Source organism: Ursus maritimus, unplaced genomic scaffold, assembly GCF_017311325.1.
Source record: "Ursus maritimus isolate PB19 unplaced genomic scaffold, ASM1731132v1 scaffold_14, whole genome shotgun sequence".
NCBI classification, from domain to species: domain Eukaryota; kingdom Metazoa; phylum Chordata; class Mammalia; order Carnivora; family Ursidae; genus Ursus; species Ursus maritimus.
Genome location: NW_024423786.1, coordinates 186182 through 210342, shown reverse-complemented (window position 1 = coordinate 210342; position 24161 = coordinate 186182). Strand labels below are relative to the sequence as shown.

General features: G+C 46.5%; 1 protein-coding gene across 3 annotated transcripts in view; it reads left to right on the top strand.

Annotated features, from left to right (window-relative positions):
• The window catches only part of SLC41A3 (solute carrier family 41 member 3), a 69318-nt gene that overhangs the window by 21424 nt on the left and 23733 nt on the right, over positions 1 to 24161 (top strand). For all 3 annotated transcript variants that reach the window (XM_040628347.1, XM_040628349.1, XM_040628348.1), the window contains exon 3: positions 12188 to 12295. In XM_040628347.1, coding sequence (XP_040484281.1) covers positions 12188 to 12295 — 108 coding nt within the window. The remainder of the gene's footprint in view (positions 1 to 12187; positions 12296 to 24161) is intronic.

Below are 24161 nucleotides of genomic sequence, written 5' to 3'. Positions count from 1 at the left end.
GTTAACAGTGTGTGTGCTGAGAGGTCAGCAGCTGTTTTCTGACAGTGTAAAGGATGGAGTCGCTCTGAGTTTACCAAAATAATTTTAATGAATTTGCCAAGGTGGCTGGCCTGGCCCTACATGTGGAGTCGTGGCCCATCCTCTCTTTGTGAGCTCCTTTCTGAGTATCTGGATGTCCTTAATGACTGTGTCACCTGAGTCTCCCTGGAGGAAGGCATCATAATGTAACGTCAGACCTGCGCCTCAAGAAAGGTGCAAGCAGTTAAGATGTTGTCTGCGAAGATTGTGCATGGCAGAGCTGGTGAGGTACCCCGTGAGTAGCCTGGAAAAGTCTGCTGTGTCCATTCTGAGTTGAAGATCAACTGCACCTAAGAGGCTGTTGAACTAGGCACTGAATAGAACACATCAGATCTGTAGTAGCACAGTCCTTACTGGTTGCTGGTTGGGTGGAGTCAGTCATCTCAGTAACATCGGATGGGGGCCTCAGTGGATGGAACCAGAGCTTTAAGGTTGTGGTCATGCACTCTGGAGCACCTTATATTCTTTCCAGGTTTAAGAACAGGCCAAATTGGACTTTTGAAAGGAGAATCAGTGGGGGCAATCACTCCTTCACCAAGTAGGTCTTGTATGACCAATTTCAACCCTTGAAGACCCTGTGTTAGCTTACGCTGGACTGTGTTAACTATTTTAGCTCAGCAGAGGGGAGTCTTTCCTGGGGTCTCATTTTGGCAATTTAATTCATAAGTCAGACTAGGTGGCAGGAGTGTCATAGAGCATTTGCCAGATACAGACTGCCCTCTGAAGGCACCTCCTGCTGGGGTACGGCCAGTTGTCAGTAGTTCTTGACTTGGTGATGGGAAGAGATGGCCGTGCCCAGGAGAGACAGTGAGGGGAACGTGGAGCAGGCTAACGCACACGTTGTCCAGCGGTTCGCGGCTCCATCCCAGGCAGCCCTGGCCACGTCTGCAGCTGGTTAGCAAAGAGCAGCTGGTGCAAGCTGACCAGGTTTGGGCTGTCCTTTTCATGATGCGAACTATTGGAATCACCTCCTCCTCACTCCATTGGTGAGGGAGGGGTTCCCACCGCAGCGTGATGGAGATGGCCTGAACACACCATGACCCCAACACTGAACAAAGGAAATCACTGAGTTTATCAGTCACATGTACTCAGAGCCTGGGGGAGGAGGACACTGCCTACCACCCAGAGGCACAGGGTTGCACTGGGGAGCAGAGTGAACTGCCAGGAGCTACAGGAGGCCGGCTTTGTAGTAACAATACAATGAGGTGCCCCTGGTTCCCAGGGGAAGGTGTGGGCTGGCAGGAACTAAAACCCCCTTCTCGGGAACAAGCAGGAATTGTGCCAGGTCAGGTTGCTAAGGAGGGTTGCTTGACTAGAGGACCTTGTCTGTTGGAGAAGAGTAGTGAAGGGAAGTTGCAGTTAGACCATTTGAGGCCCTCCTGTTTCACCAGATGTCAGGGCAGCAAATCATAATAATTTTAGGCCTTTACACCCTCAACCTAGAGAAGGCTGATTGGGTTTCTTTTTCTCTTTGTTTCTATGGTTCTGTTTGTTCATTTGTTCACTCATTCATGCAACACGTGTGTGTCTGTGTGTGTGTGTAGAGAGAGAGAGAAAGAGAGAGACAGACAGAGCAGCACTGTCCCGGATGCATGGAGGACCCAACACCCAGGCCCCGCTCTCACAGCATCACAGTCAAGCAGGGAGGGACAGACAGTAGATGCATAAGTCAGTGTTGGAGAGCAGAAAGGGCCATGAAGACAAGGAGGCCCGCTGTGCCTCAGCCTCGGAGAGGGAGGCCGGAGGAGGCCTGAGGACTAGAGGTTGGAGTGAGGCCCGAGTGACACGAGGGAGCTGCCTGGGAAAAACCGTACATGAGAACAGCTGGCCCCGGGTGGGAAGGCGTGCTCTGGGTCTACGTTTTCACCTGTGGGTGGGTTCTGCCAGCCACATCAGAAGCAGGAAATCAAGGAGAACCCCTCCTGTTATTAAAAATGTAATCGGCTTGATCTCTGAGACCTCAACAGGATGGGGAAGAATTCAGGTCTTTTAAGCATGACCGTTTGGCTCAGAACCAGCCCAGGCTCAAGGTGACCGTGAAAGGGTTAGGTGTGCTGCTGGGAAGATAACCAGTCCCCACTGAAGAATCAGAAAGGAAAGTTGGGATGGTGGTGTGCACTCTAAAGCCCTCTGCCCACCCTCTGTGGGCCCTCCTAATTGTCCTGCAAAGACATACCCCCTAAAAATTGAGGGGGTTGGAGTAGATGAGGGAGTCATGCTGTAGGCTGGGGATCCTGATTCATTGGTCTGGGTCTGGGCCTGGGCCTGGGCCTGGGCCGCACGTTTCAGGTCATTCTGATGGCAGAATAGACTGAAAACCACTGATGCCGTCCAAACCCTCGTGATTAGAAGTTAGAGGCCCACACAGGGGCAGGGACTTGTTCGGGGTCCTCCAGAACCATCTGACGCTTGACCCAGATTCTACCCCACTGCCAAGCACAGCCCCAGAATCTATTTCAAGCTCTTTGAGATTTCCTGCTGTGCTGCTGAACTATTTTTAAAATCACATTCTTGATTTTCTGGATTATGACCCAATAAACCATGTTGACAGATTTTGTTCTCAAATAGCACAGGAAAGTAATTTTTTCCATGTAATGACATCTTTATTTTTGGTGAAAGTTTATGATTCGATGGTTATAAAAGCAAGTAATCACAGTAGAATGTACAGAAAATTATAAAATAAAGGTCACTTTAAACTCCGGCACTCAGAATGGCCACATCTAGCATCTTGATGTGTTTCCTTCTGGACTCTCACTGCTTGTGTTCACTGCTACGTGTGTGCATTTATGTTAATTTCTCATTTTTTAAAACAGAAGTGAGAAACATTTTCGTAATGATTAAGAAATTGCTTAATCAGGAATCTTTCTGTGTGAAATTATGTAAATGATTGTTTCCATATCTTCTGTACTGATGAGAATGGTTCAAGGGCCCACTGTGTATAATTATACATTGTATTGGGGTGTTTGACCAAATTAAAAACTATAAGAAAATCATAGGAGTTGCTGAAATCAGAAGAAAGTAATCACTTGTTTGGGGCCCCTCCAGCTAGGTGCCAAGGGAGCAGCGTGACCAGTGTCCAGAGAAACCAGGCCAGCTCCGAGTGGTTCTGTTGTTAAACCAATTAACTTCTGCAACTCCTTTTTCAAAAACATGCCATTTCTCCCTGCCTTCTGCTGGTTCAGACTCTTGTTTGAACACAAGTACCCAAACCGTAGATGACAGACAGCAGCAGACAGGAGAAGGGTGAGGAGTGGACCACAGGGAGGGCGGTGGAGGCAGTCTGCACCCGGAAGCCAGGGTCTTGGTCCTGCCTCTGATACTGACATGTGTGATGATCTTGGGCAGACCCTCTCAGGGCCTTCGATTTCTTTTTTTTTTTAATTTAAATTCAATTAGCCAACATACTAGTTTTTGTTGTAGTGTTCAACAATTCATTAGTTGCGTATAACACCCAGTGCTCATCACAACACATGCCCTCCTTAAAGTCCATCACCCAGTTACCCCATCCTCCTACCTCCCCTCCAGCAACCCTCAGTTTGTTTCCCAGAGTCCAGGGTCTCTTATGGTTTGTCTCGCTCTCTGATTTCTTCCCTTCAGTTTTCCATTCCTTCCCCTGTGGTCGTCTGTGCTATTTCTTATGTTCCACATGTGAGTGAAACCATATGATAATTGTCTTTCTCTGATTGACTTATTTCACTTAGCATGATCTCCTCCAGTGCCGTCCATGTTGATGCAAATGGTCAGTATTCCTCCTTTCTGATGGCTGAGTCATATTCCATTGTATATATGGGCTGCATCTTCTTTATCCATTCGTCTGTTGAAGGGCATCTCGGCTCCTTCCACAGTTTGGTTATTGTGGACATTGCATGTGCCCCTTCTTTTCACTACGTCTGTATCTTCGGGGTAAATACCTAGTAGTGCAATTGCTGGGTCATAGGGTAGCTCTATGTGTAATGCCTTGAGAAACCTCCATTCGGGTTTTCCAGAGTGGCTGTACCAAGTTGCACTCCCCCAACAGTATAAGAGGGTTTCTCCACAACTTTGCCAACACTTGTTCCCCGTCTTGCTGATTTTAGACATTCTTACTGGTGTAAGGTGGTATCTCATTGTGGTTTTGATTTGTATTTCCCTGATGCGAAGTGATGTGGAACGTTTTTTCATGTGCCTGTTGGACCTTCGATTTCTCATTTGCAAAAACAGAAGGTTGTACTTCTGGTGAACATCCTGGAGATATTTTTGTGAGTCTGGTGATGGATTGAATGTGAAATGATTCAGCATGAAAGGGCATTGAGAAGCACAGGTGGCTACACAAGGGAGTGAGCTTTCATTCGTTCATTTATTTATTCATTTGCAGGTCTTGGTGCTGTGTATGGTTGGTTGGTCCTCATCTCTGCTCCTGTTCCTTGGGTTTCCTTCAGAGCACTTATCACAGATCATAATTACATTTTCATTCTGTGATTGGCTGCCACACTGGAAGGCTCTAAGTGTGTGTCTTTCAGCTAACAGAAGCACCACGACACTTAGACCAAGAGTCTGGCAAATATTAGGCCCTCAGTGCTAATTTGTGAAGTAAATGAGTGACTGCTTTCTCCTGCTCTGAAGATTGCAGCAGTGAGTCAGCCAGACTCCATCATGAGAGGAGTGCACTCCAGGAGGGGAGAGTCGATGTATGTGCATTTTTCAGAAGAACAGCTTTGGGAATTCTGGGGAAGATGTTAGGCTTTGGCCAGGAAACTCGGGTGGCCTCAAAGATCAGAAGGCGTCTCAGTTGGCCATGGGGTTTGACAGGAGTTTGGCCTGAGCAGTGTGTGGAGCCTGCAGAAGGACTCGTGTGAACATAGGCACAGCCCACGTGAGGGTCCTCGGAAGTTCCTTCTAGGCCGTGTGGTGTATGTTCTAGAAAGAGAGAGTGCTCAAATGGATGCTTTCCCCCCAAAATTATGAGGGACCTTGAATGGCCATAGAATCTCAACTTTCTCAGGTAATGAGTGGACAGCTGTTGAGGATATCTGGGCAAGCAGGTGACTTGGAGATGTCATATAAAATGTTAATGTGAAGAACATGTATTACTTCTGGTGGACAGATGGGTTAGGAGGTAGTAAGGGCCCTGGTGAAGGTGGTGTCCAGGAGCTGGAGAGGAGGGGAGAGACAGGGGAGAGACATGGGACAAGCAGATTGGATGTGGGGTTGAGGTGGTCAGGGGATGGGCGATCAGAGTGGGTTTTGGGTTTCTGCCAGAACCATTCATTGAGGCAGGAGGCTTGGGAGAGGGGTTCGAAGGAAGGATCATGGAAGACTGATCGAGTTACACGGGGGTTACACAGGACCTAAAAGCTCAGGGGAGGCTTGGTAGTTATTAGTTATCTGAGACAAGAAAAGTGAGAGTGGGGATGAGGCTCCCCATATGTCCCAGTCACCTGTTGCTATGCAGCACACCACACCCAAATTTCGTGGCTTGTTTCAAGCCAGTCCTTCGTGTGATCGTGAATCTGCAGTTTGGATAGGGCTTCGTGAGAATGGGTGTCTGCTCCGTTGTGGCAGCTGCTGCGGTGGTGTGCTGTGCGTTGTACGCAGTGCAGGCCACCTCACTTGCACGACGTGACAGCTGCTGCTGGCTGTCACCTGGAATCATAGCTGGACACCCACGGGGCCTCTCTGTGTGGCCACTTGAGCTCCTCACAGTGGTATCTGCGTCTCAAGCCTGAGCATCTCAGGCTATGGGAGGTGGAGACGCAGTTTCTCAAGAGCCACACTGGCATAGTGTCTCTTCTTCTGTGTTCTACTGGTCCCGCAGTCACTAGTCAAAGGGAGGAATGTCCGAGAAGGTTAGAGCTCATTATGTCTGGCTCCAAGGAAAGGCTTAAAGATACCTGTTGAATGAATGAGTAAATGAATTGTGTGAGGACAGATGCAGAGAGAGGAATATCTGGGCCTGAGGGAGGTAGTTGTTGGAGGAGTTTAGCTGGAGTTGGTGAGGAGGTAGATAGGCTTGGGGACGTCAGTAGGATCTAGATTGGTGAGGACCACGAACTCCAGGTTAAGGGGATGGGACCGGAGTGTGGGATAGACTATCCAACATAGGGGAACCAGCTAAGTTACCTGAGAGGAACAGGAGCAGGCCCAGATCAAGGGCCTGGTCCACGTGAAGTCCTCTCGGGTCAGTAGGTGAGTGTGCTTCTGGCCTTGGGCTTCTTTTGGCTGTGGCCTTGGTCCTTGTTCCAGCCAGCCCTCAGGCCTGCCATTCTGTCCCTGGTACCTGTGGAACACAGAGCACACCCAGCAATAGAATAGCTGGCAGTCAAAGGTGACATCCCAGCCAACTCCCTGGGTTGGGGCAGTCAGCAGGGTATTAGGGTTGGTCTAACCTTTGTAGCAGATGAGAGTGGTAGGGTTGCTTTGGAAGCATGTGGCCCCTTCTGGGCCCTTGAGAGAGAACAGGGCTGCATTTCCTCTGTGAACACAGCTTCTTCATATGGCCATGAGCCTTTGGACTCTGAAATCAAGGTGATTGTAGGACATGGCTTCTTTCTTGGGTACTGGCAGCCCTCTTGACCTTGAGGAATGAACTCCTCAGGGCCCTGTAGGAGTGGGTCCTTTATGCTGAGATTTCTCCAGGCCCTTCTCTGCAGAGAGTAGAAGCAGCCTGGGGTGTGTGTGCAGAGGTGGACAGGATTCTTTGTAGCCCTCACCAAGGCCAGGCCTCATGTGGCTCTGTCTCCCTGAGTGCAGCCCAGGCCAGTGTGGGCTGGATGCTGTCAAGGTCACTGGGAGAGACTGTGAGTCTCCTTACGACAGTCCAGCTGAGGGAGGTCCCAGCTGACGCAGCAGCCTCTCTCTGAGGAGGACCTGATCTGCAGGGAGTGGGCAGACAGCAGGAGCTCACCAAGGCCCCGAATGAGGCTCTGCGTCACACTGGCCTCTGTTCCTTGCTTGCTCTCACCCTTGGCTGAGGGGCAATCGGGGAGCCTTCCAGCAGCTCAGGGCACTGGCAACATTACCCGCGTGGACCTCTTAGGAAACGTATCCTGGTGTGGGCGAGGAGACAGAGGACAGACTTGGACATCTTGCTCCTGCATATGTGTTTGGCAGCCTGACCATGGTGGTCACCCAGCTGAATCTGGAGTTTCGCTTCCAGGGCAAGAAGCTGCGAGGCTTCACCTGTGAGCTCACCAGGTCCCCCCACGGGGTCTTCCCTGAGACTGTCTTCACTATCATTTGCCAGATCGTGGTGCCCATTCTACTCTCGGGCTTGGGCATGTTGACAGCCGGCCTAGTGATGAACACCATCCAAGTGCGTACTGGGCAGAGGGGGAGGGGAGCCAGGCTCCCTGGGCATCACAGATAGGAGAGGGGGACAGCAGAGGCCCTGAGAGGGGCTGCAGCCCTAGCCTGGCCTGATGCCCAGGAGTCCCGGGCTCAGTGGTGCCAGCCGGAGGTTCCTCCAGGGGCCTCAAGGTCTGAGATCCATAGAAGCTCCTGACGACCCTCTCCAAGGTCAGCCCACATGAACCATGTTAGCCTGGGGAGCTCAAACCATTTTCCTTCTGGGAATGCAGGCAGGGCCTGGAGGGGTTCAGATCCTCCGCCATTTGCTCACTACCTCAGGGAATCAGCTTCCCCGTCTACAGACAGGGTTAACTAATGCACCTACCTCACAGGGTTGTGAGGATGGGTGCCCAAGTATGCCTCATGTTGTGGCCCCGAGGGTGATGGGCACCGTTCCCTCCAGCCACCAGAATCTCTCTCCAGAGCCCAGGCTGGGGTCCAGGCGAGTGCAGGGATGTGGTGGTCTCTCTTGGGTGTTGGCATTGGCGGGGAGGCCCTGGAGCGAGCACACGCTCTGGCGTCTGCTTCTCCTGGTCTGTTTATGCCCAGTGACTGGCTCAGCTAATGCTGTTTGAATCATTGAGGGTTTGCTTTGTCCGCCTAAACATTTTTATGGAGTTGGTCTGTGATTCTAGACGATATATGTAAGTGAAGAAGAGAGGGTGCCCATAATCTCTGTCAAGATTGTGGTGTGTATCTGTCAAGAACGTATGGGATCATATTATATGATCTGCTTTTTGGTGAAATTAAATTTAAATTTAGTTTTGCAGCCCATGGGGACTTCCCAGCTAGTGTGTGCCTTCCTCAGTCGGACCCAGCATCTCCTTTCTGATGGCTGCTGAGCATTCCCTATGTGCCTGTCTCTGAGTTGGAGAGAGGTGATCGGCACCCACCCTGTGCCCCGGTCTCTGGACAAGGCTCACGATGCCTCCTAGGTGGCCTCTGCTTGCCGTTCTGTGTACTAGCCCCATTGTGTACTAGCCAGTACCTTTAGAAAGCATTCATCTGGGGGACCGGCAACATATATACCCATCTCTCCCACCTCAGAGCTCCACCCCTCAAGCTGCTGCAGTAGTCTCTCACACCTTCCCTGAGACCCTCCTGGAGATACTGGGGAGAAAGACTCTGCCCTGGGTCTCTCCTTTTTGACCTTCCATGACCTCCTCACGGAGCATGGGTTTGAGCCCCTCCAGCACATGGTGTGTCCCTTAGTTGCTGCAGCCTGGGAGAATATTGATAAATCTGTTGGGGGATCTTGGCAGAGTCCAGAAGATTTGGTGGCATGTGGGGGGACGATGGGCTTGGGATTGTGCCTGGCCATCAGCAGGGGTGGCACAGAAGGCCAGTCCAGGAGGAAGTCCAGCTGGAGGGCAGAACACCTTTCTGGACCTCTGTGTTAAGGTGCCATCTGGGAGGCTAGCATGCGGACAAAGGGGTATCTTGGGAGGCAGGCCCAGAGCATACCGGGAGAAGGCTGTCTGCAAATCAAGGCCTTGAGCTATCCAGCTCTGGGAGGCCCAGCGGCTGGGAGAAGCAGAAAACAGCCCGGGAAGACACAATCCTTCCTTCTTCCCACTTTGCAAATGTGCAGTGCCTTCTGGGTATGGTGAAGTTCAAGGACATTCAGGTTTTCGTGGCTCCTGCCCGTGCATCCTCACCTCCCTGCTCACCGCTGCTCAGTGGTGCAGGCGGCAGCCTTGCTAGCGCCATCCCACAGGGTAGTCCTGCAACACAGGAGGGTGACCTGGCTCCACCTCTTCCCAGGTTGCCGCATGCCAGGGCCTCAGGGCTTATGAGCCTGCAGCCAGGATGACCGCCTGGCGGGTGTGCCTTGTGGCTGTCCCTGGCACAATGGGCTGGCCCCAAGGGCACTGTTCAGGTGCTGGCTTTACCTCCTGTAGACCAGGCCAGGGGTCTGGGTTCTGTCTATCATTGGGCCCAGGGATCGAGGCCCAGTAAGTGGCCAGAGTATCAGTTCATTTTTTTTTTCCAAAGCATTATCTTTCAGTTACACAACGAAGGTATAAATGTTTCTCTTTTTTATAAAATAAATATCACAGCTGAGGTTAAGCCCTCAATCTCAGTTTATTTGTGGAGGAAGCTTCTATTATCAGGTCATGTGTGTCCTTCAGACCTTATCAGGGTTTATGTAGATGCGTGTGCCCCCAGCGCAATGCCGTGGTTTTAACTGTTACAGTGTGTGTGGCCTTTCTGCACTGAATCAGACCTGAATCAGACAGGAGATAGCTACGCACAGTAGGTTAGATGAATTCATTCATTCATCTGGTTCCTCCTTTCTTCCCTCAGCATATTTTTTTTTAAAGATTTTATTTATTTATTTGACAGAGAGAGACACAGCGAGAGAGGGAACACAAGCAGGGGGAGTGGGAGAGGGAGAAGCAGGCTTCCCACTGAGCAGAGAGCCTGATGCGGGACTCGATGCCAGGACCCTGGAATCATGACCTCAGCCGAAGGCAGATGCTTAACGGCCGAGCCACCCAGACGCCCCAGAGCCACCCAGGTGCCCCTCCCTCAGCATATTTTGTTGAATTCTGTGCCAGCTGCTCTTGGGCCCTGGGGGTGCAGTGGTGAGCAGAAACAGGCCTCTCCCTACCTTCCTGGCATTTGTAGCCTAGCAGGTGAGGCTGGCGCTCATCTGATCATCCCACGAACAAGTATCAGAGCGGAGGCAGTGAACAGACATTTGCCTGTGGAGAAAGAGAGAACAGTTCATTTTTCCGAGAGGGATCAAAGACTCTCGTCAGCAGGACCGCTGGAGTTGGACCTTAACGGATAATATAACAGCTTCTAGAATGATATGAGAGATAGCGAACATTCTAAGCAAAGAGATCAGTGTGTGCAGAGATGCAGAGGAATGAGTGGGCATTTGCAAGGAGTGAGGCATGGCACATGGCCATGGTCATGGGGGCAGGGTGCTGGGCAGGCAGGGAGGGGACCTGTCTGCTCTGCTCAAGTTGTATGTGGAGTACAGACGAGTCGTTTGGGTGTTGGTGAGCCTTCTGTGGCAGGGGATGCTGAGAGAGGGGGGTTTATTTTTACTCTTGAGTCAGTGGGTGCTCCGACTTGTGTGTCAGCCGAAAAGAAAGTTCTCAGGAGCAGGCCAGCTTGCTGGGGAGGTGGGAGGAGGCTTGGATAGAGGATGCCAGCCTCAGGGGAGGCCAGAACCCGTGGAGGAGGGCCCTGCCAGGAGCTGAACGGCAGACTGACCTCTGGACGGGATGTGGTGCACTGATAGGACAGCTGCACAGGGAACTGGGGCTGGATGCTTCTGGAAGCCTGGGAGCTGCAGGAGGCTACTGACAGACAGGGGGAGCACCTTCTCTCCTGGTTGTCACCGGGTTTTCTTCTGAACTTTCAGGGGAGGGCAGATACCTCACTCCATCAGAGGTGGAATGGATTCTGAATGCCCCAGCTTTGCAGATAAGGTAAAAGGAGAAAGGGAGCCATCAGTCATGGGTGCTCTTTCTCCATTTTAGAACCTGAGGGATGCCCGACCCCTTTCACTTTAGGCCCTGTAAGATGTTTTGTTGGGCTGCTTTTCATGACTCTTCTGGGCCCCTACAGTAAGTGGATTCATATATCTTCAATCTCAGGGAACAGGGACCAGACCCCAGGCCTCCTGTCTCCTAGCTGACAAAGTAGGAGAGGTTTTTAGGTCTGGAATTCTAAAACCAAGAGGAGCCTATAGTGTAGGGATCACAGGTATCTAGAGGGGCCAGAGAGGTAAATTAAGTCAGTGGGACCAGATGAGGTATTAAAAATTGATGGAGGGGGGCACAGGTAATCTAATTGCATGTAAACAGGTAGGAATCATTTTCACTTCACAAACAAGTTTTTTCTCTTGCAGTTTTCTTAATGTATGTGCCCCTTTCATTCTTTTTTTGTTTTGTTTTGTCTTATTTTTAAAGATTTTATTTATTTGAGATAGACCGAGAGCAAGTGAGAGAGAAGAGGGAGAGCAGGAGCAGGGTGAGGGGCAGCGGGAGAAACAGACTCCCTGACGAGCAGGGAGCCTGAAACAGGGCTCGATCCCAGGACTCCAGGATCATGACCTGAGCCGAAGGCAGACGCTTAACCAACTGCACTACCCAGCGACCCTTTTTTAATTTTTAATTTTTTACATTTGATAGAGACCTGGATAGAGACATATTCTGTTTGTTTTGACAAATCCAGAGTCCACACGTGATGCTCTGGGACTACTTGGCCTTGGTGTCTTGGGGCCACCTGGGAATCACTGTCCCTGGTAGAGCAGGGCCACTCCTAAGTCCCAGCTGGTCTCGCGAGCTCTCCCATTCATGAAAAGTCTTCTAGCTTTGAAATTGATTACTTGTTCCTGTTACTACAAACACATGGGCCACACTGGACACAGCATGTTTGCAGGCTGGACCCAGCCAGTTGGCCTCAGACCCCAACTGGCCCCCCGTTTTCCCAGCTGCTGAAGGCCAGAGAAAGAAAGGGACTCTCCTGGGGCCACTAGTGCTGTTCCCGGAATAGTACTCAGAAAATTCCATGGCTTCCTTATTCTGTGTTTAATTTAAAGCCATTTAAGAAACTCCTTAGTCTTTTTTTTATAATAATATTTTTTATTATATTGTTAGTCACCGTACAGTACATCCCTGGTTTTTGATGTAAAGTTCCAGGATTCATAAGAAACTACTTAGTCTTACTCATGAGAAGTAACTTGCCGCAACTTCTTTCAAGAAATTTCGAAGATGTGCCAATACGTGTATTTGGGTTGACCTCCTTATTCTTTCCCCACCAGCACTGGCCTGTGTTTGTGGAGGTGAAAGACCTGTTGACCTTGGTGCCTCCCCTGGTGGGCCTGAAGGGGAACCTGGAAATGACGCTGGCATCACGACTCTCCACAGCCGTAAGTAGATATCTGAGCATCTGGGCCACCTGCCCCCCAGGAACGGATGCGTGGGCACCTCCCATGCTCCCCCATAGCTTGTTAGCTGGTGGGTTGGACTCTGGAAAAATGAGTGTCATGAGATTGGGTCCTATCACGATGCTCCACCTGGTCACTTCCCCAGTCTGCCGTCCTGTTTTCCACGGCCCGACTGGACTGCTGGCAAGGGCCAGGCCCAGCCCTGTGTGCTCTTGGTTTCTCCTCCAACGCGGTGTCAGGTGCTGTCGGTGTCCCTGAGCCGGCTCCACACGTCCGTGTACTAGCTAATGAGCGACGCAGGCTTACTGGAGGGTTTGGGAGAGGAGACGGGGTTTGGATCACCACGCCACCCACCTCTGCTGGAGGATTTTGTTCTCTAGAATGGCTGCTTGAATGCTCTGGCAGCAGAGGGGTCTTCTCAGGGCTCTGTAGCTCACACTGTCCTCACCCTGTTACTTGTTCCACCCCTCCCGGCTCTTCTGGGGACGGAAATTCTCCTTCTGTTATGCAGAGTGGTCTCTCCCCTGCCGTGAACCAGTGTGCGAACCAGACCTGTGGCAAGAGGAGGTATGGTATGGTCAAGAGATTGAAAGAAGAGCAGTGCGGCTGGAATAGCGCAGGCGAGGGAAGGGGGCTGCTGGAGAGGCGGGTGAAGGGTGCTCAGCCTGACAGTGGCCCTTGAAGAGCCCCTTCCTAATCAGTCGGGCCTGTGCATGGGTCTTTGCGTGGACAGCGTCTTTGCGGGTGTGACTAAGTGAAGGACCTGTGAGATTACTTTGGGTTATCCAGGTGGGCCCCAGGGTCATCACAAGGGACAGGAAGTTAAAGAAGAAAAGGCCACGTGACGGAAGCCAAGGCGGAGAAGATGCTGTGCCACGGGATTTGAAGATGGAGGAAGAGCCAGGAAATGTAGCTCTACCTGCTGGAAAAGGTGAAGAAACAGATTCCTCCCTGAGCTTCCAGAGGGAGTAAGGCCCTGTTGATACCTTGATTTTTGCCCCAGAAGGCTTATTTCAGACTCAGCCTCCGGAACTGTAGGAGAATGCATTTCTGTTGTTTTAAGCCGTGAAATCTGTGATAATTTGTTACAACAGTAATATGGAATTAACAGGCAGGGCTGGATCACTTACAGACCCGTAAGGACACTGAAATGCTTTAAGCAGCAGATAACATGACATAGACACGCACACGTATGATTACATTGGGCACTGTTGGAGACGGGAAAAAAATGTTGCTTGCAGCCTCTGCTGTGGTGCATTTCAAGGTGTTCGCATTTTTATTTCATGATGTTTAACTGCATGTTAAACGTTCTCTGCAGTGATCAAATCTTCGTTGTAATTTGTTAAAAGTACACAGAACATGGAGGGAAAACACAACTAGTAGTATAATTCATTGCAGTCATCTGTCCAAGGAGAGTACCGCCATTATCATCACAGTAGAACCTTTGAGGCACTCAACACCCATTCTGTATTTTTGTTTAAATCACTGCATTAAAGTATAAATTAATACAATAAACACTCACAAATTTTAAGCATACAGGTCAGTGACTTTTTTTACTATTATTATATTTTTTTATTATATTATGTTAGTCACCATACAGTACATCCCCGGTTTCTGATGTAAAGTTCGATGATTCATTAGGTGCATATAACACCCAGTGCACCATGCAATACGTGCCCCCCTTACTACCCATCACCAGTCCATCCCATTCCCCCACCCCCCTCCCCTCTGAAGCCCTCAGTTTGTTCTCATAGTCCATAGTCTCTCATGTTTCATTCCCCCTTCTGATTACCCCCCCCTTTCTTTATCCCTTTCTTCCCCTACCGATCTTCCTAGTTCTTATGTTCCATAGATGAGAGAAATCATATGATAATTGTCTTTCTCTGCTTGACTTATTTCACTTAGCATAATCTCCTCCAGTGCCGTCCATGTTGCTGCAAATGTTGAGAACTCGTTCTTTCTGATGGCTGAGTAATATTCCATTGTATGTATGGACCACAACTTCTTAATCCAGTCATCAGTTGAAGGGCATCTCGGCTCCTTCCACAATTTGGCTATTGTGGACAATGCTGCTATGAACATTGGGGTGCATATGGCCCTTCTCTTCACTACGTCTGTATCTTTGAGGTAAATACCCAGTAGTGCAATGGCTGGGTCATAGGGTAGCTCAATTTTTAACTTTTTAAGGGACCTCCACACTGTTTTCCAGAGTGGTTGTACCAACTTGCATTCCCACCAACAATGTAGGAGGGATCCCCTTTCTCCACATCCTCACCAACATTTGTTGTTTCCTTTCTTGTCAATTTTTGCCATTCTAACTGGTGTAAGGTGGTATCTCATGTGGTTTTGATTTTAATTTCCCTGATGGCTAATGATTTTGAACATTTTTTCATGTCTCTGTTAGCCATTTGTATGTCTTCATTGGAAAAGTGTCTGTTCATGTCTTCTATCCATTTTTTTCACATGATTATTTGTTTTTTTGGGTGTTGAGTTTGAGAAGTTTTTTATAGATCTTGGATACCAGTCCTTTATCTGTAGTGTCATTTGCAAATATATTCTCCCATTCCATGGGTTGCCTCTTAGTTTTGTTGACTGTTTCCTTTGCTGTGCAGAAGCTTTTTATCTTGATGAAGTCCCAAAAGTTCATTTTTGCTTTTGTTTCCCTTGCCTTTGGAGACCTGTCTTGAAAGAAGTTGCTGTGGCTGATGTGGAAGAGGTTACTGCCTGTGTTCTCCTCTAGGATTTGGGTGGATTCCTGTCTGCATTGAGTTTATCTTTGTGTATGGTATAAGAGAATGGTCCAGTTTCATTCTTTTGTATATAGCTGTTCAATTTTTCCAGCACCATTTATTAAAGAGACTGTCTTTTTTCCATTGATATTGTCACATGATTTGTCAAAGATAAGTTGACCATAGAGTTGAGGGTCCATATGTGGGCTCTCTATTCTGTTCCATTGATCTATGTGTCTGTTTTTATGCCAGTACCATGTTGCCTTGGTGATCACAGCTTTGTAATATAGCCTGAAGTCAGGCAATGTGATGCCCCCAGTTTTGTTTTCCTTTTTCAGCATTTCCTTGGTGATTCAGGATCTTTTCTGCTTCCATGCAAATTTTAGGATTGTTTGTTCCAGCTCTTTGGAAAATGCCAGTGGTATTTTCATAGGGATGGTGTTGAAAGTGTAGATTGCTCTGGGCAGCATAGACATTTTAACAATGTTTATTCTTCCAGTCCATGAGCATGAAATGTTTTCCCATCTCTTTGTGTCTTCCTCAATTTCCTTAATCAGTGTTCTGTAGTTTCTAGAGAATAGATCCTTTACCTTTTTGGTTAGGTTTATTCCTAGGTATCTTACGGTTTTTGGTGCTATCGTAAGTGGTATCAATTCCCTGATTTCTCTTTCTTCAGTCTCATTGTTCTTGTATAGAAATGCAACTGATTTCTGAGCATTGATTTTTGTGTCCTGCCACATTACTGAATTGTTCTATAAGTTCTAGTAATTTGGGAGTGGAGTCTTTTGGGTTTTCCATATAGAGTATCATGTCATCTGCAAAGAGAGACAGTTTGACTTCTTCTTTGCCGATTTGAATACCTTTTATTTCTTTTTGTTGTCTGATTGCTGTTACTAGGACTTCTAGTACTATGTTGAACAATAATGGCGAGAGTGGCATCCGTGTCGTGTTCCTGATCTTAAGGGAAAAGCTCTCAGCTTTGTCCCATTGAGAATGATATTCACTGTGGGCTTTTCAAAGATGGGTTTTATGAAATTGAGGAATGTACCCTCTATTCCTACATGTCGAAGAGTTTTAATCAGGAAAGGATGCTTTATTTTGTCAAATGTTTTTTCTGCATCAAATGAGAGGATCATATGGTTCTTGTCTCTTCTGTTATTAATGTGCTCTATCACATTGATTGATTTGCTAATGTCGAACCACCCTTGCATCCCAGGAATAAATCCCACCTGGTCCTGATAGATAATCTTTTTATTTTTTTTTTATTTTTATTTTTTAAAGATTTATTTATTTATTTGACAGAGACAGAGACAGCCAGTGAGAGAGGGAACACAAGCAGGGGGAGTGGGAGAGGAAGAGGCAGGCTCACAGCAGAGGAGCCTGACGTGGGGCTCAATCCCAGAACGCCGGGATCACGCCCTGAGCCGAAGGCAGACGCTTAACCGCTGTGCCACCCAGGCGCCCCTTGATAGATAATCCTTTTAATGTACTGTTGGATCCTATTGGCTAGGATCTTGTTGAGAATTTTGGCATCCATATTCATCAGAGATATAGGTCTGTAATTCTCCTTTTATATTCTGTAGATATTTTCTTTGTGGTTACTATAAGGGATTACATATAACATCCTGAAATTACAACAATGTACTTTAAACTGATAATAATTTCAATCACATTAAAAAAATCTACTCCTTTACAGCTCTGCCCCCCAGGACCCCCTGATTTAATGTTACTGATGTCACAAAACATATATTTTTATTTGAGTACCCATTAATATAAATGTATTATTATTTTTGTGATTTTGTCTTTTAAATTCTATAAAAGAATAAAAAATTGAGTTACAAACCAACATTAAAAGAGTATACATTTTTATGTTTGTCCAAGTTTTTACCTGTACTAGATAACTTTATATATTCGTACAGCTTTGAGTTCTTGTCTAGTGTCCTATCATTTTAACTTGAAGGGCTCATTTTAGCTTGTCTAACATCCTCTCGTTTTAACTTGTCTAGCTTGTCTAGCATCCTGTTGCTTTAACTGGAAGGGCTTCTTTTAGGGCAGGTCTAGCAGTGTTGAACTCTCCCTCAGCATTTATTTATCTGGATATGTCCTAGTTTCTCCCCTTTTTGTTGCAGGACAGTTCTGCTGTGTATAGAATTTCTGGTTAATTTATTTTTTCTTCCAACACTTTGAATATATTATCCCATTATCTTCTGACCTGTAAGATTTCTGGAAGAAAGATGATAATCTTATTGAAAATTCCTTGTTTGGTCTTTTTAAAGATTTTATTTATTTATTTGTGTGTGTGTGAGAGAGAGAGAGCACAGTGGTAAGGGGTGGAGGGAGAGAATCTCCAAGCAAACTCCCTGCTGAGTGTGGAGCCTGAAGGAGGGCTTGATCTCATGACCCTGAGATCATGACCTGAGCCAAAATCAAGAGTCGAATGGTTAACTGACTAAGCCATCTAGGTGCCCCAAATATCTCTTGTTTTATAACTGTCTTTTCTCTTGTAGCTTCAAGATTCTCTCTTTTTCTTTGACTTTGGTTTATTATAATGTTTCTTGGTGTGGTCCTTGGGTTTGTCCTGCTCAGGTTTGTTGGCCTTTTTGTATTTGTATATATATGTATTTCATCAAATTTGGGAAGATTGGGCCATTCTTCAAATAAGCTCTCTGTCCCATTTTGTCGCTCTTCCCTTTCTGATATACACATTAAATGGTTGGGTGGATGGATGGATGGATGGATGGATGGATCTGATTGATGGTGCCCCAAAAATCCTGTAGGCTTTGTTCACTTTTCTTCATTCTTTTTTGTTATTGTTTCTCAGACTTGACAAATTTAAATGACATTATTGTGAAATTCATTGACTTTTTCTTCCTCCTGTTTGCATCTGCTATTGAACCCCTCTAGTGAATGTTTTCAGTTCAGTGATTGTATTTTCCAGCTGCAGTATTTCTGTTTGGTTCCTGTGTAATAATTGCTCTTTGTAGATGTTCTCATTTTGTTCATACGTCTTTTCCTGATTCCCTCTAGATCCTATCCATGTCCTCCTTTAGTCCACTGAGATATTTAACACAGTTGTTTTAAAGGCTTTGTCAGGTAAGTCCAAATCTTTTGTTTCTTTAGGGTTTGTTTCTGTAGAGTTATCTTGTTCCTTTGAGTGGACCGTGTTTCCCTGTTTCTTTGTCTGCCTTGTCACCTTTTGTCAAAAAATTGGCATTTGAGAAAATAGCCACCTCTCCCAGTTTTTGCAGACTTGCTCTGTGAAGGGGAAGACCTTCACTAACCAGCTGGCATGAAGTCTTAAAGTCTTCTCAGGCCTTTTCTGGGCGTGTGTCTTCCCTGGGTCTGTGTATGTGGGGTTTTTTTCACCATAATTCAGCACACAGGGCTGCTATTAAATGTCTTAATTAACCCAAAAAGCCCAGCCCTGCTTCTGCTTGGGGTTTAGATGTTTTATTTTATTCCTCTGACCATATTCTTTGCTCCAGACACACAGGGGCCTGCAATCCCCTGCAGCTGTACTTTACCCTGCACCCACCACTGGTTTTGGTGGCCTGCAAACTGATAGTACAAACTATGCCACCTTCTTGCTTCTGATCTCCAAGTCAGGGAAAACAGAAACCAGTCCCTCAGGTGGCCTCCAGGCAAGTCAGGATGGTGCAGACTATTTCACTGTTTTCCTTCTGTCCTGAGAGAGGAACCAAACACTGCACTACTCAGTACAGAGGTGAGATTGGGGCAAGGATAAGCCAAAAACACTGGAATTTTCTACTGTTTTGAGTTTGGGTTTTTCTTGGTTGAGCGTTTGCTTGGTTTTACAGATCTGTGACTGGTTTCTAGAATTCCCACAAAGCAGTTGTGGTCAGTCTGTTGTTTACTTAGTGTTTTCTTTGGGGAAAGAGGGCAGAGCTTCCCACTCTTCCATCTTGCTGATATCATTCTCCCTAGGTTTTCTTTTAAATTTAGGGTGTTTGTTTGTTTGTTTGTTTGTTTACTTTAGCGTGTCTTGTAGCAATCGTTTCAGATGAGATTTGTTGGAAGTACACTTTTTGGATATTTGCAGTATGACAGGCTTTATTTTACCCCCACATTTGAATGCCGGCCTGGTTGCCTACACAATGCGTGGCTCACAATTACTTTCTTCAGTACTGAGGTGTAGTTTCGGTGTCTTCTTGTGCTTAGTGTTACTGATGCAAACCTCCTTACTTTTTTTTTTTTTTAAGATTTTATGTATTTGTTTGAGAGCGAGAGAGAAAAAAAGTGAGAGAGAATACACAAGCCAGAGGGAGAAGCAAACTCCCCGCTGAGCAGGGGCTTGATGCGGGGCTCGATCCTGGGACCCTGGGATCATGACCTGAGCTGAAGGCAGATGCTTAACTGACTGAGCCACCCAGGTGCCCCCTCTCATTACTTTTTAAAACTTTTTAAATTTTTTAGTATTCTTTACACCCAACCTGGGGCTTGAACTCTGAGATCAAGAGTCACGTGCTCTTCTGACTGAGCCAGCCAGGTGCCTCCTAGAAACCTCACTACTTTTAGAGTCTAATTTCTTTTGGATAATCTGTTTATCTTTCTATATCTTTTTGGGATATTTCTCTTTATCATCTGTGTTCACCATATTGTCTCTGGCACGGACCTTTTCTCGCTTTCTTGCATGTATCTTAGATTTTCCTGTCTAAAGAGATATGTCTGTCTTCAGCTCTATGGAAATCTTTTTGTTGTTGCCGCTGTTATTTGTAATATTTTGATCTTCATTCATTCTGTCTGCCACCCCATATAACTACTTTGGGTACACAGTGCAGCTTCTGAGTCTGCCTTCTGAGTTCCTTAACTTTCTTTTCGTATTTCCCATATCTGTGTCCAGTCTGGGAGAGTACTTCTGCTTGGTGTTTCATTTCACTAGATCACTTTTCATCTCTCTCTCTCTTTGTGCACTATGCCGTTGAGGTCATCTAATGAAGAACTTTTGTTTTAAATTCTCTCTCTTATTTTATTGATTTATTTATTTTTTAATAATAATTTTTATTTTGTTATGTTAGTCACCATACAGTATATCCTTAGTTTTTGATGTAATGTTCCATGATTCATTATTTGCGTATAACACCCAGTGCTCCATGCAATACGTGCCCTCCTTAATACCCATCACCGGTCTATCCCATTCCCCCACCCCCCTCCCCTCTGAGGCCCTCAGTTTGTTTCCCAGAGTCCACAGTCTCTCATGGTTCATTCCCCCTTCTGATTACCCTCTCTTCATTCTTCCCTTCCTTCTCCTACCGATCTTCCTGCTATTTCTTACGTTCCATAAATGAGTGAAACCATATGATAATTGTCTTTCTCTGCTTGACTTATTTCACTTACCATAATCTCCTCCAGTCCCTTCCATCTTACTGCCAATGTTGAGTAATCGTTCTTTCTGATAACTGAGTGATATTCCATTGTATATATGGACCACATCTTCTTAATCCAGTCATCTGTTGAAGGGCATCTCGGCTCCTTCCACAATTTAGCTATTGTGGACATTGCTGCTATGAACATTGGGGTGCATATGGCCCTTCTCTTCACTACGTTTGTATCTTTGGGGTAAACACCCAGTAGTGCAATGGCTGGGTCATAGGGTAGCTCAATTTTTAACTTTTGAAGGGACCTCCACCCTGTTTTCCAAAGTGGCTGTACCAACTTGCATGCCCACCAACAATGTAAGAGGGATCCCCTTTCTCCACCCCCTACTCCTCCACCATCTTTTCCAAGAACTTTCTCTCTTTTAAATTCAGAGATCAAGTTTGTGCTCTCTGGAATTTCAAATTGTCTTTTTACTTATGGAAGCACCATCCTCTCATATCTCTTAATGTACTTACCCTAGAGTCTTATTCAGTTTCCTTTTTTGACTCTCTTTCCTTAGATTTTTGTGCTTCCATTTGTTGATTTTGACGAGTCCCTTCCATGACTCTGGTTTGCCTTTAGGGAACAGTGATTCTTGGTTGGTCAAACGTCATTTTATTTTAGATGTCCTCTTACTCTGCGAATGCTGTCCTTTAAAGCAGACCACCTCTGGTGATTAAGGGGAGAGTCAAAATGGGTTGCCTGGAAGCATGTGCCAGTAACTGGGCTTATGGATCTTGGGACTCTGTGTCCATCTTTTGATAGCCATTCTGGTCACTGCCCTGTGTTTATAACCCAACACACACTCACTACTTCTGCTTACAGCCAGGTGGCCAGGTGTCTCATTGTTGGTAGGCAAGGGAAGAGGCCAGCCCTTCTTGAAGTTCCTGCTTTTCTTTCTTTCTTTTTTTTTTTAAGTGGACTGCACACACAGCATAGCGCCCAATGTGGTGCTTATGACCCTGAGATCAAAACCTGAGTTGAGATCACGAGTTGGATGCTTAACCAACTGAGCCACCCAGGTGAACTGCTGCTCTGCTTTCTGAACCACATGCCCTTTCAGTTGTCCCAGACTCCCTTCTGCTCTCATCACCCTCAGGCCACCTCTGCTTTGTGCAGTAGACCTTTCCTGCTTTCACTTTTGGCTTTGGGTTCTTCTACCAACCTAACTACTCTGCTTTGCATTGCTTAGGGATGCCCTCGTAATCTGTGTTAAACTGTGAATACCTCTTTTTATTTTCCAACACTCTTGTCCATTTTAAAAACTATCTCCTCAATGCTAGAATGAATTCTATGATCCTGGGTTGGACTCAAAGATATCAATATGAACTCCTGTTTATTTTAATGTGTATGCAGATAGATACAACAATAAATATGGGTATGTGTGCATACATGGGTTAGTATACATACATATATTTCCTAGCTTCATCCATTAAGAGGACCTAGAAGCAGTACCACCCCAGCATCACCTAGCACAACTACTGTCCAGATCTTGGTTTCTGATACCATTTTTCAGTAAAAGGAGCCAGTATTCTTGGGGAAATATCTCATTCTAGAGCAGGGACAGAGGAGAGAAAATACAAGATGTGCCTGAAGTATCTGATAATGCCAGAAAGCAAGGAAGTACTGAACGGCATGTGGGTGCATGTCAGAAAGAAGCAGGATCCAACCTGAATGAGCTCCCAGTGCCCATAGGTGGAATAATGTTAGCAACAAAATAAATAAAATAGAATTATGACCTCAAGAATAAAATACATACCTGTGAGTCCAATCATACCATATAAATAAATTATTAAGTCAATAAATAAATGGGGAGAAGGGACAACTCTATCTTAGAGAAACATTTAAGTTAATAAATGTAAATAGAATGAAGGAAGCATTAAATCACCATTAGAATACCATAGTGATCGCTGTCACTGGCGTGGCGTTTTAAGGAGAAATAGGATCTTTGCTTGGCCCCTCAAGCTGTCTCCCCAAACCCTTGTGCATGGCTATGGAAGTTCGTGGATGTCCTCAGTCTTTGATACTCTGTTCTCTAGGGGCTGAAGCTTGATTCCCTCCCCTTGAGTATGGACTGGACCTAATGACTCACTTAGAGTAGGAGACGGGAAACATAGTAGGTTTATAGTGGAGAATCCTGGCAGACACCACCTTAACCAGGTAACACCACCTCTGATCAGCCTTGGTGGTATCACACCCCTCCATGTAAGATACCACACAAGAAGGAGGGCACTACACCTCTGCAGTGTGATTTCCCTCAAAACCCATAACCTCAGTTTAATCGTGAGGAAACACCAGACAAACCCATTTGAAGGACATTCTACAAAATAACTGACCAGTGTGCTCTTCAAGAGTGTCAAGGTCATGAAAGACCGTGAAAGGTGCAGAACTGTCACAGATTGGAAGAAACCAAGGGGACATGATGACTAGCTACATGGGCAGCCTGAATTGATATTCTGGGACAGAAATAGGACACTGGTGGAAAGACCTGGGGAGCCTGAATATGTTCTTTCATTTAGGTAATAGTATTGTAGCAGCGTTAACGTCTCAGTTGATAATTCCCGTGGTTGTGTAGGCTGTTAACATCAGGAGAAGCTGGGTGAAGGGTATACAGGAAACTATTAACTTTGGAACTCCTCTGAAGTCTAAAAAGATTTCAAAATAAAAAGTTAGGATTGAAGGGTAGTAAAACATTGTACTCCATCTTAATCCAGTAAGTATTTTCTTCTTATTGGAAAAAAATACACAAAGAAATGACAAATTGTTCTTGTGGATAGGCTAGGTGTCCTTCTGAAGATATAACTCACTGGATAAGTCAGGATTCTGGCAGGGGAGAGGTGGCACATACTGATGGGAGTTGAGCAGTGTTCAGTGAAGAGTTTATTGACCACGTTGTGGGCAAGGTTATGGGAAACCACAAAGGGGCAGTGAAGCGCCCAGGACTGGTAACAACAGGAAGTGATGATCAGTGTAGGCCAAAGGGGCAAGAGGAGGGGGTGGGAATGGTTCTCAGAACCCTGGAGAGTTGAACCTACAGCTATAGGAGAGGGCTGTCTGGCTGGCACTGAAGGTCTGTGTGGAAGAACACAGCCACGGGGCAGTGGGAAGTGCACAGAGATACAGATACCCCACCCTCACTCTTGCTGTCCTGCCAGTGCCTTTCTGTGTCTCCCCATAGACCAGGACCAACCAAAAACAATAGGGCAAGGGAGCTTGTATATGCAGCTCTATGGGTCAGCCTTCCAGACACAATCAGACCAGAAGTGCCTGGAGGTTATTTGTCATCATCACTGTCTGAATCAGTGAAAGCAGCCTGTTTGATGCAACCAATAAGGAAAGATTTAGAAAACCTAGAACTTAGATAGGATCCCGTAGGATTTCATGTAGAAACCTATACCAGTAAGACATTAAAAGACATTTTAAAATGTTCAAGTGTATATGATCTAAATTCCCATTTGGGAAGGGCCCCCCTACCAAAGCTCTTCTGCTGAAATGAATCTAAGTTGGTCTCTCTAATAGATGGCTCAACTTCCCACTGATTTTCTTTTTGCATTCTTAGCAAGAAGCCACTGAACCTATGCTTGGACTGGTTTTGTTGCTCCGGCTGTTACCCAACATCTCTGGCACTGCCATTGCAGCGTAAAGCAGTGTCCATCTACCTTGATGGAGACCTGTCCCCTAGGGCCATGGTTTATCTTGCTGGCCTGGTCCTCGCTGTCTTGCTTCCTTCCCTACCTTTTACT